Source organism: Sminthopsis crassicaudata, chromosome 5, assembly GCF_048593235.1.
Source record: "Sminthopsis crassicaudata isolate SCR6 chromosome 5, ASM4859323v1, whole genome shotgun sequence".
Taxonomy (NCBI): Eukaryota; Metazoa; Chordata; class Mammalia; order Dasyuromorphia; family Dasyuridae; genus Sminthopsis; species Sminthopsis crassicaudata.
Window position 1 is genome coordinate 7,819,062 of NC_133621.1, and position 17,724 is coordinate 7,836,785.

The 17,724-nt window shown below is 43.3% G+C and overlaps 1 protein-coding gene and 1 long non-coding RNA gene across 2 annotated transcripts in view; one reads left to right on the forward strand and one right to left on the reverse strand.

Moving 5' to 3' along the window:
• Window positions 1–17,724, reverse strand: part of LOC141544733 (uncharacterized) — a 167,761-nt gene that overhangs the window by 105,732 nt on the left and 44,305 nt on the right. The window lies entirely within an intron of this gene.
• AHR (aryl hydrocarbon receptor) overlaps window positions 1–17,724 on the forward strand; it is a 62,902-nt gene that overhangs the window by 34,833 nt on the left and 10,345 nt on the right. The window contains exons 4-8 of the mRNA XM_074271099.1: window positions 9,423–9,512; window positions 13,078–13,201; window positions 13,964–14,094; window positions 14,987–15,189; window positions 15,971–16,080. Of these exons, the coding sequence (XP_074127200.1) occupies window positions 9,423–9,512; window positions 13,078–13,201; window positions 13,964–14,094; window positions 14,987–15,189; window positions 15,971–16,080 (658 nt within the window). The remainder of the gene's footprint in view (window positions 1–9,422; window positions 9,513–13,077; window positions 13,202–13,963; window positions 14,095–14,986; window positions 15,190–15,970; window positions 16,081–17,724) is intronic.

Consider the following 17,724-nt stretch of genomic DNA (forward strand, 5'->3'; position numbering starts at 1 on the left):
CAAATGTGGCCAGAGGAGGTAGCAGTTGTCGGGGGAGTGCTCTTAGGCCAGGCGAGAGTGGTTCTGTCAGTGGTTCTGACTACATTGAGAGAACTAGAACGTTTGTATGAACTGGTGCAAAGTGACGTGAACAGAACCAGGAGAATGATTTCTACATGACAACAGCAAGATAACGACTGACATCTTGGGAAGAATGAGGGCTTTTGATTGATGTAAATGACCAGCCATAATTGGAGGCTCAATGACAGACTGGCCTGCCCGTTTCCTGCCACACTCGGTGCAGAATGAGATATTTGGTTTGATTTTGGACGCGGACGCTGTAGAGAAGTTTGGCTTAACTCAAAATACTTGGCATGGGGCTTTTGTTTTCTTTCATTCTACACTGAGGAGGGGCAGATTGGAGGAAGAGAGTAAAAAAGGCCGATTTTTGCTCAATAAAAAAAAATAAACAGACTTTTAAAAAATAAACTGTCATTGAGCGAAAAGGAGGCGTTTGATGGGTCTGAGTCAGCCACAATGTATTATCAACAAATATGTTCATAAGAGGTCCAGCAAAAAGGACAATATAAAAAAGAGGTCCCGTCGGAAAAGGAGGTCGACTTGTCCTGTGGTGACGCCCAATGGACAGGCCATGAGATCTGAAGAAAGCAGCATGGATTGTGATGCTAGAGTTTAAATGGGCTGACCCCACTGGCCTGGAAGAGGAAGAGAAGGTGATGTAGAGATCTCGGCAAAGCTTGCTTCCAGCTGTTCCTCATCTGTGTTTTAGTGGGCACATTTCAGTGCCCCTGGAGGGCTGAGTCGGGCCCTTCCCCAAGAGTCCTAAAATAAATAGGTTTTTCTTTGCACTGCTTCTTTTCAGTTTATCAGCTAGCACACACTCACAACCACACGCACACACACACACACACACACTCACAACCACACGCACACTAGCAGTGCACACACCTTGTAGCACATAGGGGTATGTCTGACTCACAGGTGTTTCTATGTCTCTGCCCCCTTGGGCGCTCTCTCAGCTCTCGCTCCTCTCACCATAACCAGTCCTCGTCTGTGTTCCTTCCTGCTCTTTTGTCCCCATCCCATTTCATCAGCACCTTCTTTAAGCTGGCATTGCCTCTGTGACGTGCTGTGTCTCTCCTACTTGTCAGCCCTTGTAATGTGGTGTTCCTTGGGGTCCTGCCCAGGCACGTCGGTGATAGGACCCTGGAGAGACTTGATCCCACTGTCTGTTAACACAGATCCCTTTTTCTTCGGGTGGCGTTTTTTGGGAGCTGCTCCATCTGCTGTTCCTCACTGTCCAGTCCAGTCTCAAAGTGCTCCCGATGCCATGGAAGGGTCCAAGGGTCTGCACCCAAGCACCCAAAGGTCTGAACCAGAAGGCCTGTACCTGAGGGACCTGCACCCAAGAGTCTGCACCTGAAGGCCTGCACCTGAGAGTCTGTACCCGAGGGCCTGCACCTGTGCACCTGAGGGCTTGAACCTGAAGGCCTGCACCCAGGAGTCTGTTCTGTGACTCCCTCTCAGTGTAGCACTGGGCCTGACACAGTCTCTGGCCAGGAGCAGCCAGCTCGTAAGCCAAAGATGTTGTGCTGCAGGGTCTTTGGATTCTCTTCCCATTCTTGGCCTGTGCTCTCCTGGGAAGATGGCTGCCTCAGTGTCCCTTGGGAAGCTTTTATGTCCTGTCTCCCAATTTCCCCCAGAATCTCCCTCCTCTCCAGTGGACTTAGCTACCTGAGGTCTGCTCATTCATGCTCATTGCAGCCTACTTCTCGGTGCTCATTGGGATACCTGGCTGGGATCGGTGTTGTTCTTCCTGGTTACAAGACCAAGCCAACTGGGCCAATTTCTGCATGTCCCCCAGGGAGGTCACGGGAATCTCCCTGGGCTGGAGGCCACCTCCTTCAAGCTTCTGGCATCTAGTACAGGGAGAAAATCAGGACTGAGGGATCTGCTCATTGAACTCTGGACCAGCATCTCTCACTTAAAGCACCAGAGGTTAAACCCCATGTCTGAGCAGGAGCATCCACTGTCCCTCACACATCCAAGAGTGAGGGCCACAGCCAAAGGATCCAACCCCGTGTGTCATCCTCCTGACCATGAACCTCTGTCCTGAGCCATCCCAGAGAGCTGCTTCCCCGAGCCATTCTCAGAACCTTTCAGCACGACTAAAACCTGACTCTGTGATCTAGAGACATATCTTTGCAAACTCCAGGTCCCCTCCACTCCCTGGAAGCCCCAACTGAAGGGAGCTATTTTTTATTGTTTAAGAGCAAGTGACCTGGTCCCTTTGTTTTTCAACTGCTGGCCTTCTTGGGGTCTAGGCTGGGCCAGCCCTCCAGGACTGGGAGCTGTGGGCACGCTCAGTCCTTTGGCCCTTTCTCTTTGGATCTACTGGGCTACTTCTGTGGTCAGATCATCCCACGTAACAAAGGCACCTGTGGTTCTGTGAGACCCGTAGGTTTGAAGTATAAGCAGTTAGAAATCTCAGCTCGAAAGGGACTTAGGTGGTAAAGGGTTAGGGAGGCAGTTTTGAGACTGTCTGTCTCATAAAATGTTTGTTTAAAGGAATACTTTACCTGTAGATATTTTCGTTTATAGGCAAAGATTACAAGCTGTTCAGGTATTTAGTAGAAATATTTTATTAATGTATAGGAATATTATATTAATAACAGCTTTTAGGATTAAGGGGCAGTCTTTTCCCCACTTAATAGTATTTTTTCCCCAATTACATGTAAAGATAGTTTCCAGCATTCGATTTTATAAGATTTTGAGTTCCAAATCCCCCCTCCCCCTTTCCTGTTCCCTCTCCCCTGGCTCCTCTCCAAGACAGCAAGGAATCTGATATAGATTATATGTGTAAAATCATATTAATCATATTTCCATATCAGTCATGTTGTAAAAAAAAAAAAAAAAGAATCAGAAAAAATGGGAAAAATCACAAGAAACAAAACAAAACAAAAGTAAAAATAGTCTGCTTCAATCTACATTCAAACTCCCTAGTTCTTTCTCTGGATATAGACAGCATTTTCCATCATGAATCTTTTGGAATTGTGTTGGATCCTTGTGTTGCTGAGAAAGATCAAGTCAATCCTAGTTAATCCTAGTACAGTGTTGCTGATACAGTGTAAAATGTTTTTCTGATTCTGCTCACTTCCCTCAGCATCAGTTTGTGTTAAGTTTTTTCTAAGCTCCATTTATTATTTTGATCTCTTGTGTTTTTAAAAGAAAGGTGCTCTATTTTGTCACAGGATTATTCTGCATCTATTGATATAATCATATTTCCTTTAGTTTTGTTATGGATGTGGCCAATTATACTGGTAGTTTTCCTAATATTATAGTAGCCTCGCATTTCTGGTATAAATCCCACCTGGTAATAGTGTATTATTTTGGTGGTAAATTGCTATAATCTCTTTAATAATATTTTACTTAAAATTTTTGCATCAGTATCATTAGGGAAATTGGTCTGTAATATTCTTTCTGTCTTCTGACTCTTCCTGTTTTAGGTTTCAGCACCATATTTGTGTCATAAAGAGAATGTGGCAGGACTCCTTCACCTGTTTTTTCTTTTCTTTTCTTTTTTCCCCCCTTTTTCTGAGGCTGGGGTTAAGTGACTTGCCCAGGGTCACACAGCTAGGAAGTGTTAAGTGTCTGAGACCAGATTTGAACTTGGGTCCTCCTGAATTCAAGGCTGGTGCTCTATCCACTGCACCCCCTAGCTGCCCCTTCACCTGTTTTTTCAAATAGTTTACGTAGTATTGGAATTGATTGTTTTTTAAATATTTGGTAAAATTCACTTGTGAATCCATCTGGCCCTGGAGATTGTTTCCCTTAAAGAGTTCATTGATGGCTTGTTTAATTTCTTTCTTTCTTTCTTTCTTTCTTTCTTTCTTTCTTTCTTTCTTTCTTTCTTTCTTTCTTTCTTTCTTTCTTTCTTTCTTTCTTTCTTTCTTTCTTTCTTTCTTTCTTTCTTTCTTTCTTTCTTTCTTTCTTTCTTTCTTTCTTTCTTTCTTTCTTTCTTTCTTTCTTTCTTTCTTTCTTTCTTTCTTTCTTTTTTTTTCCTAGTATGGGGTCATTTAAGTATTTTATTTCCTCTTCTGTTAATTTTGGGCAATTTATATTTTTGCAAATTAAAAAAAAATCACCTAGATTGTTGGATTTATTATCAATACAGTTGAGCAAAATAACTCTAATTATTACTTTAACTTCTTCATTGGTGGTGAATTCACCCATATCAGTTTTCAAAGCGGTAATTTGGGTTTCTTCTTTTTTTTAAATCAAATTAGCCAAAGTTTTACTTTATTGGAGTTCTTCACAAAATTGTGTCTTAGTTTTATTTATTAGTTCAATAGTTTTTATTTTTCTGCTTTCAATTTTATTAATCTCCTTTGACTTTCAGAATTTCTAATTTGGTATTTAATTGGGGATTTTAAAATTTGTTCCTTTTCTAACTTTTTTTTTTTGTTGCATGCCCAATTCATTGAATTTTTTCTCTACTTTATTCATGTAAGCATTTAGAAATATGAAATTTCTCTTAAGTACTGCCTTGGCTGCATCCCATAAATTTTGGTATGTTGTCTCATTATTGTCATTCTCTTTGATGAAATTGATTGTTTCTATAATTTGTTGTCTGACCTACTCATTAAGATTAGATTATTTAGTTGCCAATGAATTTTTAATCTATCTTTACATCGTTCTTAATTATGGGTAATACTTATTACATCATAATCTGAAAAAGATGCAATTAATATTTTCTCCAGCGGCCTATCATACCTAACTTTTCTAAACTTCTTTTTTGTTTATTTTGTGTTAGGTTTATCTTTTTCTGAGATGGGAAGGTTGAGGTCTCCCACTAATAGAGTTTTGTTTTCTGCTTCTTCCTATAATTCACTTCACTTCTCTTCTAACTTTGGATGCTACATCATTTGGTCTATTTATATTACTTCATTGTCTGTGGTTCTTAGCAAGATGCAATTTGTTTCAGCCTTTTTAACTACATCTATTTTTGTTTTTGATTTGAGATCAGGATTTCTACCCCTGTTTTTTGTTTTGTTTTGCTTTTGCTTTTGCTTTAGCTGAAGTATAATATATTCTTCTTCAGCCTTTTGCTTTTACTTTGTGTTCATCTCTCTGCTTCAAACGTGTTTTTGGTAAACAGCATATTGTAGGATTCTGGTTTTCAATCCTCTCTGCTATCTACTTTCATTTTATGGGAAAGTTCATCCCATTCATATTCACAGCTGTGATTACTAACTTTATTTCCCTGCACCCTGTTTTTCCACCTGTTTATATTTTTCTCTCTCCTTTCATCCTTTCCCTCCACACCAGTGTCTTGCTTCTGACTACTACATCCCTCAATCTCTCCTCTCTTCTATCAGCCCCCTTTCCCTTTTCTTTCTCTTTTCCCCTCCTACTACCCTCTATGGTAATATAAATTTCTATACCCAACGAATGTATATGTTATTCCCTCTTTGAGCCAAATCCGATGAGGTAAGGTTCAAACAGTATTCATCCCCCTCCTTTTTTCCCTCTACTGTAGCAAGTCTTTTGTAGCTATTCATGCGTTGTAATTGACTTCATTCTACCTCCCTCTTTCCTTTTCTCCCAGTATAATCTTTAAAAAAAATGTTTTTTTTTTAATCATAGAGCACCAGCCCTGAAGTCAGGAGGACCCAAGTTCAAATTTGGTCTCAGACACTTAACACTTCCTAGCTGTGTGACCCTGGGCAAGTCACTTAACCCCAGCCTCAGGGGGGGGGGGGATTTATCAAGGTCAACTTATACCCATACCTTCTATTTATGTATATCTTTTTTTACTGTCCTAATAGTGAGTGATACAGTTTCCATGTAGGGTTGTAAACAGTTTAACCTTATTGAATAACATGTTTTACTTAGTTTTTATTTTTCCTTTCCTGTTTACCTTTGTATGCTTCTCTTGAGTCTTGTATTTGAAGATCAAATTTTCTGTTCAGCTCTCTGGTCTGTTCATTAGAAAAGTTTGAAATGTCCCTATTTTCATTGAATGTTCATTTTTTCCCCCTGAAAGATTATACTGTTGTATTCCAAGCTTCTTTGCCTTTTGGAATATCGTATGCTAAGCCCTCTTATTCTTTAATGTAGACGTTACTAAGTCCTGTGTGATCCTCACTCTGGCTTCTTGATATTTGAATTATTTCTTTCTGGTTGCTTACTGTATTTTCTTGTGACCTGATAATTCTGAAATTTGGCTACAATATTCCTTGAAGTTTTTACTTTGGGATCTTTTTCAGGAGGTGATCAGCGAATTGTTTCAGTTATGATTTGACCCTCTGACTTTAGGACATAAGGGCAGTTTTTCCTGATAATTACTTAAAAGATGATGTCCTGGCTTTTTTTTTTTTTTTTTTTTTTTTTTGATCATGACTTTTAGATAGTTCAATCATTCTTAAATTATCTTTCCTGGGTCTGTTTTCCAGATTGGTTGTTTTTCCAGTATTGTATTTTACATTTTCTTCTATCTTTTCATGCATTTGATTTTGTATAATTGATTTTTTTTCCCCCCCTGAGGCTGGGGTTGAGTGACTTGCCCAGTGTCACACAGCTAGGAAGTGGTAAGTGTTCAGACACTTCCAGATTTGAACTCGGGTCCTCCTGAATTCAAGGCTGGTGCTCTATCCACTGCACCACCTAGCTTCCCCTGATTGATTCTTGATATCTCATAAAGTCATTAGCATATTCTAATTTTTAAGGGTTTTTTCTTTTCTTTTTTGTTTTAATTAATTAATTTAATTAATTTTTACAAAAATTGTATGCATAGGTAATTTTTCAGCATTGACAATTGGAAAACCTTTTGTTCCAACTTTTCCCCTGCTTTCCCCCACACCTTCCTCCCAGATGGCAGGTTGACTAATACATGTTAAATATGTTAAAGTATAAGTTAAATACAATATATGTATAAATGTCCAAACAGTTATTTTGCTGTATAGAAAGAATCAGACTTGAAACAGTGTGCCATTAGCCTGTGAAGGAAATCAAAAATACAGGCAGACAAAAATAAGTGTATTGGGAATTGTATGTAGTAGTTCATAGTCGTCTCCCAGAGTTCTTTCCCTGGGTGTAGCCGGTTCAGTTCTTTACTGCTCTATTGGAGCTGATTTGGTTCATCTCATTGTTGAAGAGAGCCACGTCCATTACAATTGATCATCATACAGTATTGTTGCTGAAGTGTATAATGATCTCCTGGTCCTGCTCATTTCACTCAGCATCAGTTCCTGTGAGTCTCTCCAAGCCTCTCTGTAGTCATCCTGCTGGTCATTTCTTACAGAACAATAATATTCCATAATATTCATATACCATAATTTACTCAACCATTCTCCAATTGATGAGCATCCACTCAGGTTCCAGTTTCTGGCCACCACAAAGAGAGCTGCCACAAACATTCTTGCACATACAGGTCCCTTGCCCCTCTTTAAGATCTCTTTGGGATATAAGCCCAGTAGTACCACTGCTGGATCAAAGGGTATTCATAGTTGGATAACTCTTTGAGCATAGTTCCAAATCGTTCTCCAGAATGGCTGAATGTATTCACAATTCCACCAACAATGTATCAGTGTCCCAGTTTTCCCACATCCCCTCCAACATTCTGCATTACCTTTCCCTGTCATTCTAGCCAATCTGACAGGTGTGTAGTGGTATCTCAGAGAAGTCTTTAATTTGCATTTCTCTGATTAATAATGACTTGGAGCATCTTTTCTTATGGCTAGAAATAGTTTCAATTTCTTCATCTGAGAATTGTCTTTTCATGTTAAGGGTTTTTTTTTCCAATTAACTTTTTCATCTCCTTTCTACCTCTTAAGGAAAACAATTCTTAATTTTTTTTCTTTGGTGGATTTTTTTTTCCCATTTGGCCGATTGTATTTTTAAAGAAATTGTTTCCTTCAGTCAATTTTTATCCTTTCTTTTTCAAACTGTGGACTCTCTCTTGCATATCTCTCATTTCTTTTCTTCATTTTTCTTCTACTTCTCTTAATTAATTTTTAAAGTCCTTTTTAAGTTCTTCCAAGAAGGCTTTTGGGGTTTGAGAATAATTCATATTTCCCTTTGAGGCTTCACATATAGGCATTTTGACATTGTTGTTCTCTCCTAACTTTGTATTTTGACCTTCCTTGTTGCTATAGTAGCTTTCAATAGTCAAACTTTTTTTCTTATTCTTTTTCTTTTTTTGGGGAGGGGGGTAGGGAGGGAGATAAGCAGGAGAAGCTTGTTCCTGGAATGTGGAGGGCACTGTCCCAGGCTTCTTGCCCTGGGAGCCAGGAGCCTGGTCACTGGCTGTAAGTTCCAGGGCTTGGTCACATCGCTTGTGTCCTGGGTTCTGGGCCTGGAAGCCTCACAGCTGGCCTGCTGAGCCTGAACCAAGGGCTGGTTCTGAGTGCTGATTTTTGAGAAGGACCTTTCCTGAAATCCCCTAGAAAATTGTTTCACTCTGTCTTTTTGTGGATTCTTTCTCTCCAGAATTCTTGCAGAAGCTTGGGTTAAAATTGTTTTCAAGGGAAACTCAGGAGAGCTGAGGCAACTCTGACTTCTCTCTGCCTTCTTGACTCTGCCCTCTGGGACTTTCTTTTAAATTAATTACTTTTAATTTAATTACTTAAATACTTTTTTAAAAAATTAATCGTTGTTTCTGAGTATCCAGCCAGAATTTTATTTAGTGGAGAATGATTTTTTGCTGTATTTGAATTAACTGACAACAAATTCATATTTATTTAAGATTTGATTTCCCTATCTACTTCCAAGATAACTTGAGAAAGTCAACAACTTATGGAAAAATTTAAGTTAAATTGTACTTTATAAAAAACAATGATGAGTTAGCAGAATCTGCCTTTTAAAATCTTTTAAAATTTAATCAATGAAGAGATTTAAGAGAGATTTACCCAATGTCCTCTCACTGGTCAGAGGCAGCATAGCATTTGGACTTCAGTCTGATGGTATCAAATCCAGGGCTGTTTCCACCACTCTGAGGAAATTGCCAGCCCATATTCCCCAATGGTTAGAAGAGCGTCCAGGATGTGGATGCCCGGGGACCGCTCTGTCTGGCAGTCTTGGCCTCTGGGTTGCCCCAGCTCCCTTTGCTGGCAGCCTTTCAGGTGGCCCTTGTAGCCGGGGGCTCCCAGACCTTCCATAGAGTCTCCCTGAGGTCTCTGGTTAAACCTTGGCTGTCTTGGGCCTTCCTTCCTGCCCAATCCTGGCTGGCCTTCGTGCCTCCAAGCCTCAGGGTGGCACTTCCCTTCCCAGCAGGCCCGCTCAGCCAGGATCTCCTGCTGGCTAGTTTGGATCTGGGTTTTTTAAAACATTTTTAAACATTTGTTTCTAACTTTGTGACTTCAGAAGTGAAGAGATCCTGGCTCTTTCTTCTGTTTGACTCAGGGTGTGCTTTCTCCTTTTAGGCCCTCAACGGCTTTGTACTGGTGGTCACCACCGACGCGCTGGTCTTTTACGCCTCCTCGACGATCCAGGACTACTTGGGGTTCCAGCAGGTGAGAGGCTTTGGGTCATACCCACGGGCAAACCCACCATCCTGACACAGAGCAGCGCCAGCCGAGTCCGCCAGCAGGCCAGGATTTTACTCCTGCGTCTGGCCCGTGCCCACGGCAGGAAGCTGGCAGGATCGCCAATCCCCAAGAATCTTCCCATGCTAGTGAACACTCAAGTCTGCAACTTGAGTGAATCACAAGAGAGGAAGCTAGGAGCATAGTAAAAAGCTGTACAGCTTGTCTTCCTTTCCATGCTCCTACACTCCCTCCAGGGAAGAATCCTCGTGGTTTGAGACCCAATGAAATCTGGCAAATGGATGTGACCCATTATAAATCTTTTGGTCGTCTATCTTTTATTCATGTCGTGGTAGACACCTTTTCAGGATTCACATTTGCAATGTCAGCAGCAAAAGAGACAGCCCGAGTGGTCACTGAATTCCTTATACAAGCTTTTGCAATTATGGGTGTGCCACAAGCAATAAAAACAGACAATGGACCTGCATATACGTCCAAACATTTTACACACTTTTGTGCACAGTATAAGATTTTACATACCACGGGCATACCCTTTAATCCTCAAGGGCAGGCAATAGTAGAGAGAAGAAACAGAGATATTAAGACACTCCTCCAAAAACAAAAGAAAGGGGGAGCCACAGGTAGCCCTAGGGAACTTCTAAATTTAGTTCTCTATACCATTAATTTTCTAATTTTTGACAAAGATGCGCTGGCTCCAGCAGACAGGTTTTATAACCCACCAGAAGGGCAATGTCCAGTGAGAGCATCTCCACTGTCCTTAGATAATCGCCAGGTGATGTGGAGAGATCCAGAAAGTGGTGAATGGAAGGGACCAGATAGGTTAACTGCCTGGGGGAGAGGGTTTGCTTGTATTTCTTCAGCAGGAGAAGGAATCAGATGGGTGCCAACGAGTCATATTCGCCTTGTCCATCAGAGAGAGACAGAAAAAGAGAAAGGCCTCAAAATAAAGGAGAAGATCTAAGAAACATCTGACACTGAAAGAGCATGGATAATAAGAAGACTGTTAAAGAACTTTAAAAACCAGCAGGAATCATTGGACTTCCTCACACAAGATGAGACTAATGGACAATGGACTTATGGACATTTATAAATTTTCAATTTATGATTATGTTATATACTTCTAGCATGTGTTACGTTACTATGTTACTATGTGCTTATGTAATTTATGTAATTATCTGTAATACTTCCCATATTGATGGATTTATGTTTCAAGGTCATGACTGTCCTATGTTCTAAATCAAAAGAAAGGGGGAGATGTTAGGATTACTAAGTGAGAACTGAGGTTTTCTGGACAATTACAAGGTGAGAACTCAGGTTGACTTGATAGAGGGGGCAAGCTCATTGGCTGGGGTGGTTCTTCCCAGAAGCCCTTGCATTATCCCACGCCCATTCTCTGGGAGGATAAAAAGAGACAGCAATGGGCGCAGAGAGCAGATCGGCCTGGAGAAGGATAAGAGCTGGAGGAGATTCAGAGCCAGGATTCAAGGAGAAGACTCTGAATTGCATCAGGCTTGACGGGGCTCTCTGCAGGAAGGGAAGCCACTTCTTTGGACAAGAGTTAACAGCAACTGCCTGGAGACAACGGTTCATTACAGGAAGAAGAATCTGTCGGAGAGATTTGAGTAGAAGACACAGCAGATCTTTTCCCAGAGAGTGATCCGGCAGCTTCTGGAGACGATAGCTCGCTACAAGAATGTGTTTAGCATTTGACCGTTTCATAAAAGGTTCTAATTATTAATCATCAGTAATAATTAACTATTCCCAGTCTACTATTGTTGAGGCTGGCTTGGAGTTTTTTTAGGAGAGATACTGAAGTGTTTGCCATTTTCTTCTCCACACAATATGTAAATTGAGGCAGACAGGATGAGGTGAGATGCCCGGGGTCACGCAACTGGCCCATGTCTGAGGCTGGATCTTGACTCAAACAGATGGGCCTCCTGCCTCCGGGCCCTGCCTGGATTTTGGCAGGTCATGTAGCAAAGTCTCTAATGGTCGTCACATGGCAGGGTGGGCGGCTGTGGGTCACCCACGGGTCCACGTAGGTGAATCCTGATTATGTTGTATCCCAACCCCCAAAAAGAATCCCAAAAGAGCTTATGGAGGGCAGAGGTACTCACCATGTACGAGGCACTGTGCCAAGCCAGCTTTCCCCGACTCCCGGGACCTCATTTCATCATGGGAGACAAGCAATCAAGGAATCGTGGCCAGGGAGCAATGGCATGGGAGTATGCTCATTTGTTTCCTTTTGCCAAAGAATACATTACAGATTTTCAGATAGAGTGAGCAAGGGAAGCTGGGGATGAGACAGCACGTATGATGTGGTGGAAATATTATTGAAGCTGCTCAGAAAGTGGGCACAGAGGTTCTGGGTCTCTGTTTTGTGAATGGTCAGCCATTGGAAGCCCTACATCACAGACTGGGCCTAAATGTATGGGCAGAGCCTGCAAGGGGAGGTCATGGCCAGCTAACAGAGGCTCTGGGGAAAGAGCGCTAACATGGCAGCTTCCAGAACCCCTCGGGTCCCTGATGGGCCCTGCGCAGAAGGGAAATACTCCTCAAAGGGACAGGTGACCCAAAGTAGGAGACAAGGCAGCAAGATCTGAACAGGCTGGAGCATTGGGATTTCAGTAATCTGGAATTCAACCAGCATCTATAGAGAAACTCTTATCCTTGCATCCAGAAAGCAGCTTAAAAAGTACGAATGGGTTGACACGACAGTCCGGACAGCGCATCGGGTGCCGGGCTCCAGATGTTCCTGGGCCGTGGCAGCTGACGAAGCTGATGGGATTCTTCATCAGGATGCGTTGGCTCCCTGGACCTGGGTGGTGATAAACAAAAGGCTCTACTTTTCTCTGCTCGGCCTGGTCAGACCACAGCCGGAGTCTGACTTCTAGGGGGGCCTGAGGGGAGCAGTTCAGACTTTTGTGAGACTTGAATTGAGTGAAAGAATGAGGTTTCAACTGAGAAGAAGCCTTGTCTCTCTTGCTTGACTCTTTGGAAAGTAAAACTTTGTAATCAGTAAGGGCACAGGGCTGGGTAATCTCGAGAGAGAAGTCTAAGAGGGAGCAGGTTCTCAGGAAGCTTTTGAGGGTGTGGATCATGTGCAAGAGGTCTGGGCACTTCTGCTGGGCCCTAAGGTCAGCGCAGGAGTGGAGGACAGACTCTAAGCAGAAAGCCTGAGGAGCATCTGAAAGGCAGAGGGAGCCCCGGAGACACAAAGCTGTCCTCCCGACACCTTTGTGGAGGACTCCTGCCAGCTGGGCCAGGTAGCCAAGGTCTGGCCCACAGGAGGGATGGCATTCACTTTCCCCAGCCCGAGGGCTCCAGTGCCAGCACAGAAGCTCTCCCCTTACCTGGAGATGTTGGGGAGGGCTGGGTAGAAGCCATCCCTTTGGCCTGAGAGCCTGTTCCTCCTACCCCTTCAATAAGGCTTCCAGGGAGCCATCTTTCTCCTTCGCTTCCCCAGTAGCTCCTGGTCTCAGGGAGGGACATAGCAGGCGGGGCTGATGATTCCTCTTGGTTTTCTCCTCAGTCTGACATCATCCATCAGAGCGTGTTTGAGCTCATCCACACGGAAGACAGAGCTGAGTTCCAGCGTCAGCTGAACTGGACGTTGATCCCCGGCCAGCCGGCAGACTCGGCACCCCAAATTCAAGGTGACCTGGCTTTCCAAGCGCCACTGTGGCTGCTCTGGGTCAGAAGGGGGTGGCTCCGGGCAGGCCAGGAACTCCTCTTGAGCCCCGTTTTCTCAGGCGCTCCAAATCCCTCCTGGTTTGAAATGAGTTCTTAGGCCCGTCTCTGCCATGCTGACCTCCGGCCCCCAAACCCAGGCTAAGTTGGGTGACTGCCCAAGGCTGGGCCTGAATGACTCCCACCATCCTGGGCCCCCTGACCTGGGTCCTGGGCGAGTAACCCAGAAGCTTTGCTGCTTGTTTGTCTCTTTGGTTGAGACCATCCATGTGACCCATCCTCACACCTGTAAACCTGAAAGGGTGGCGTGATAAGGAAGTCGGGAATAATGGGGTGAAGACTGTACTTTTAGCCAGCAGGCAAACAAAATAGCCTCAGGAGAGGCTTCTGGAGCAAGGCAGGGTCTTTCCTGGGTCATTGGGATGCTGAAGTCAAAATACTGTATAAATTTTAGTTATGATTGTTAGTCAGCATCCTTTTAACTTGGGAGGATTTCATATATATATATTCATGTATATAAAATGACTATAAAAAGTTATTCTCATAAGTTTAAGAAAATTAGGAAGTTTTATTGTGAGTGGATAATTCCCTATCTTCGTCCTTTGTTTGACGTCTAAAAAACCAGCTTGGCTGTCTCGGAGGCCAGATTTCCTGACACTGGTCCTTCAGACTGTTGATTCTGGCCAAGCTTTAATCTTTTGTATCTTTCTGTCTTCTGATTTCTCCAGAAGGCCATGGGCTTCCCCAGCCCTTGGGCTTTTATAACCCGGAGCAGCTTCCTCCCGAAAACTCCCCTTTCCTGGAGAGATGCTTCATCTGCCGCCTGCGCTGTCTCCTAGATAATTCATCGGGCTTCTTGGTAAGATAAATGTCTGCAGATCATAGCATTAAAGCATGAGAAAAGAAGGCCTTGGCCAACAGTCATGGGGCTGTAGTTTCACCTTAGGGAAATGAGAGCCGCAAAGCAGTTGGATAAGAGAAGAGATGCTTTAAAATAACCATTACTGGCAGCTTGGAAACTTGATTATTTCATAAAATTCCTCCAAAAACCTTTTGTTTCCAGGAGGCTGTAACAGCAGTTGCATGAAATAGGGTCAGTTTTGTTGAATCGGCCCCTCAGGGCGACAAGCACACTTCCCTTCTTCTCTGTCAGAGCCCAGCGCTCATGACTGACTTGGGATGGCCGGCAGCCTGGGGAGACCTCAGCTCACCCAAGCCGAGAGCTCCCGCTGGCGAGGTTTTCCACCTTTGCAAACAAGATGGCTCTGGGGATCCTGCGGGCCGAGGAGAGCCTAGTGTTGGCTCTGAAATCGAAGCACATGAATAAATAATTTAGCATCTTAGAACCTCAGTTCATTTGTTAAGAGAAAATTATCCTTCTTTACTACCTCCATTGGAGAGCTATGTTGATGAAATTAGAAAAGGCCATATATGTAAATGTGAATGATTTGAATTCTTTGGAAAAAAAAGTGTGAACTTTCTATTTATGTCCTTGTTAATGTTCTCTCTTTTATCCAAAACCGTCAGCGCCTGGAGAGGCAGGGATTTATTTTTTTTTCTTTAATTTTTGCACGTCCAAAGCTTTATCCCATGGCTTAATGAATGAATGTTCATTAAATGGAATCGGCTTGGCGTTGTGCTATATAAAGATAGTGATGTTCATAGTACTTTGCCTTCTCTTCTTTGCATGATGGTAGTTTAAGTTCATCTCAGGGTAACTTTTCAGTGCTGAATTCTGTTCTTTTTGGAAGGCCATGAACTTTCAAGGGCGTCTCAAGTTCCTTCATGGCCAAAACAAGAAAGGCAAAGATGGAACCTCCCTAGCTCCTCAGCTGGCTCTGTTCGCGGTGGCGACGCCATTGCAGCCTCCGTCCATCCTCGAAATCCGCACCAAGAACTTTATCTTCAGAACCAAACACAAACTGGACTTCACTCCCACAGGCTGTGATGCCAAGTAAGTGGCACTGCTGACACGGTGGCCCCCATTGGCCTGTGGTGACGCCCCATTGGCTGGGAGCTCTCTCTGCAGCCCCTTTAATGGATTCCTTCAGCCTGTGGGGAAGGGCATGGTGCTTATGGGTTTAAGAAACTTTCAGGATGTAACGAAATACAGAGTAATACCCAGGCATTCATTCAGCATAATGGTCTCTGAAACTCAACAGCTTCTTCAGGCTCTTGTAAAAGGCACTTAGCGTTGTTTGAAAGGTGACAAACTAGGTCTGAGGAAGGCCAGGAGTTTGGGGCTGGAGTGTCCCACATAGTGAATTGGGGGCTTGCTCTGTATTTCTTCGTCCCCAGATCTGTTTCTCTCGAGGCCTTATCAACACGCTAGCCTGGCTACATTTTTCCCTCCCTGTCCACAGCCCGAAGGGTCTGTCAGGAAGCAGCAATTCTGGGGAGCAAGTCTGAGAAGCAGTCACTTAGATGTGCTAGAAGTCAGGTAGCCCAGAGCCTGACATTTAGGGAAGAGGGCTGGTTTTCTGGCAGGGCAGGTTCTAACAGGTTTGCTGGGGGACCCTTCCTAATTCATTTGGCTGTTTTATAATTTGAACTTACATTCAAAGTAGAAGGAAGAACTAGAATAAAGCTTTAATTGGCAGTTCTGCTGGCCAGTGTGAAGTCAGGAGAAAAGAGATCTTTTCAAATTATATATTATCAATGGAAATAGGTTCCAATAATACTGGGTTGCTTCTCTGAATATAACTGTTTTGGTTTTCATGCTTTTTCTCTTACAGAGGGAAAATTGTTTTGGGGTACACTGAGGCAGAGCTGTGCATGAGGGGATCCGGGTATCAGTTTATCCATGCTGCTGACATGCTGTACTGTGCAGAAAGTCACATCCGGAGTAAGTAGATGGTCCTTTGCCTTTGGAAAATGGTACCTGCTGGACATGTAGGGGTTGGATTGAGTGAGGTGGTGTTTCCAAGGATGCTCACAAAGCACTGAGGGAAGGGAGTGCCTCCCACCTGCCACCCCCATGGGGCTTCCAGGTCTGCGCCTCACATGAGCCTTGGGAGTTCAGTCAGGGCACAGAGGGGTTTCAGCCCCACATGGCCCTGCTTTTGGGACTTATGGCCGAGCAAAGGAACAGGCCGGATGTTTTCTGCCACAGTTACTTTTTGGCAGATGGGAAATACAATATTAGTAGTATTTTTTAAATTAAAGCTTTTTATCTATAAAGCAATGGGTATGGATAATTTTTCAGCATTGATCCTTGCAAAACCTTCTGTTCCACTTTTCCCCTCCTTCCTTCCTCCCCCTCCCCTAGTTGGCAGGCATATGTTACCTATGTGTTAAATCCAATATATGGATACATATTCATAGTTAGCTTGCTGCACAAGAAAAATCAGATCAAGAAGGAAGAAAAAGAAAAACTGAGGAAGAAAAAGAAAAACTGAGAAAGAAAACAAAATGCAAGAAATAACAACAGAGAGAGTGAGGATGCTATGTTGTGTTTCACACTCTGTTCCCATAATTCTCTCTGGGTGTAGCTAATTCTCTTCATCACTGAACAAGTGGAACTGGTTTGAATCATTTCATTGTTGAAGAGAGTCACATCATCAGAATTGATCATTGTATAGTCTCGTTGTTGCCGTGTACAATGAGCTCCTGGTTCTGCTCACTTCACTTCCATCAGTTCCTATAAGTCTCTCCAGGTCTTTCTGAAATCATCCTGCTGTTTCTTACGGAATAATAATATTCCATAACTTCATATACTGTGACTTAGTCAGCCATTCTCCAATTGATGGACATCCACTCAGTTTCCAGTTTCTGGCCACTACACAGAGGGCTGCCACAAACATTCTTGCACATGTCGGTCCCTTTCCCTCCTTTAAGATCTCTGGGATATAAGCCCAGTAGAAACACTGCTGGATCAAAGGATATTCACAGTTTGATAGCCCTTTAGTCAAAGTTCCAAATTGCTCTCCAGAATGATTGGATCAGTTCACAACTCCAACAATTATCAGTGTCCCTGTTTTCCCACATCCCCTCCAACATTCTGCATTACCTTTCCCTGTCATTGTAGCCAATCTGACAGGTATGTAGCCGTAGCTCAGAGTTGTCTTAATTTGCATTTCTCTGATCAATAGTGACTTGGAGCACCTTTTCATGTGATTACAAATAGTGCATACTCACTTTAAGCAAACCTTTTCCTAAGGTATCTTAATACAGATCTTTGAAAAACCTGGAGATAAGAGACCGGACAGACTGGTGACTGACAGATGCACGGGTGTGGTGGGGTTCTCGGCCTGCAGCCTCCAAGCCTGGTTTTCTGACTCACAAAATTGTTGGACCCCTAGGTCAGACTGGGCTTTGTGAGCATTGAGAGGGGGCTCTCAGAGCCATGAGGGCTTCATTGAGAACAGCCCGCCCAGGGAATTGATGAATGAAGACATGCCCAAGACCGGGTAATGGGTGCCAGTGAGAAAGGGGGCACATTTGGACTCAGAGAGCCTGTCACTGTGACCTGTGCTGAGCTTGATCCCGC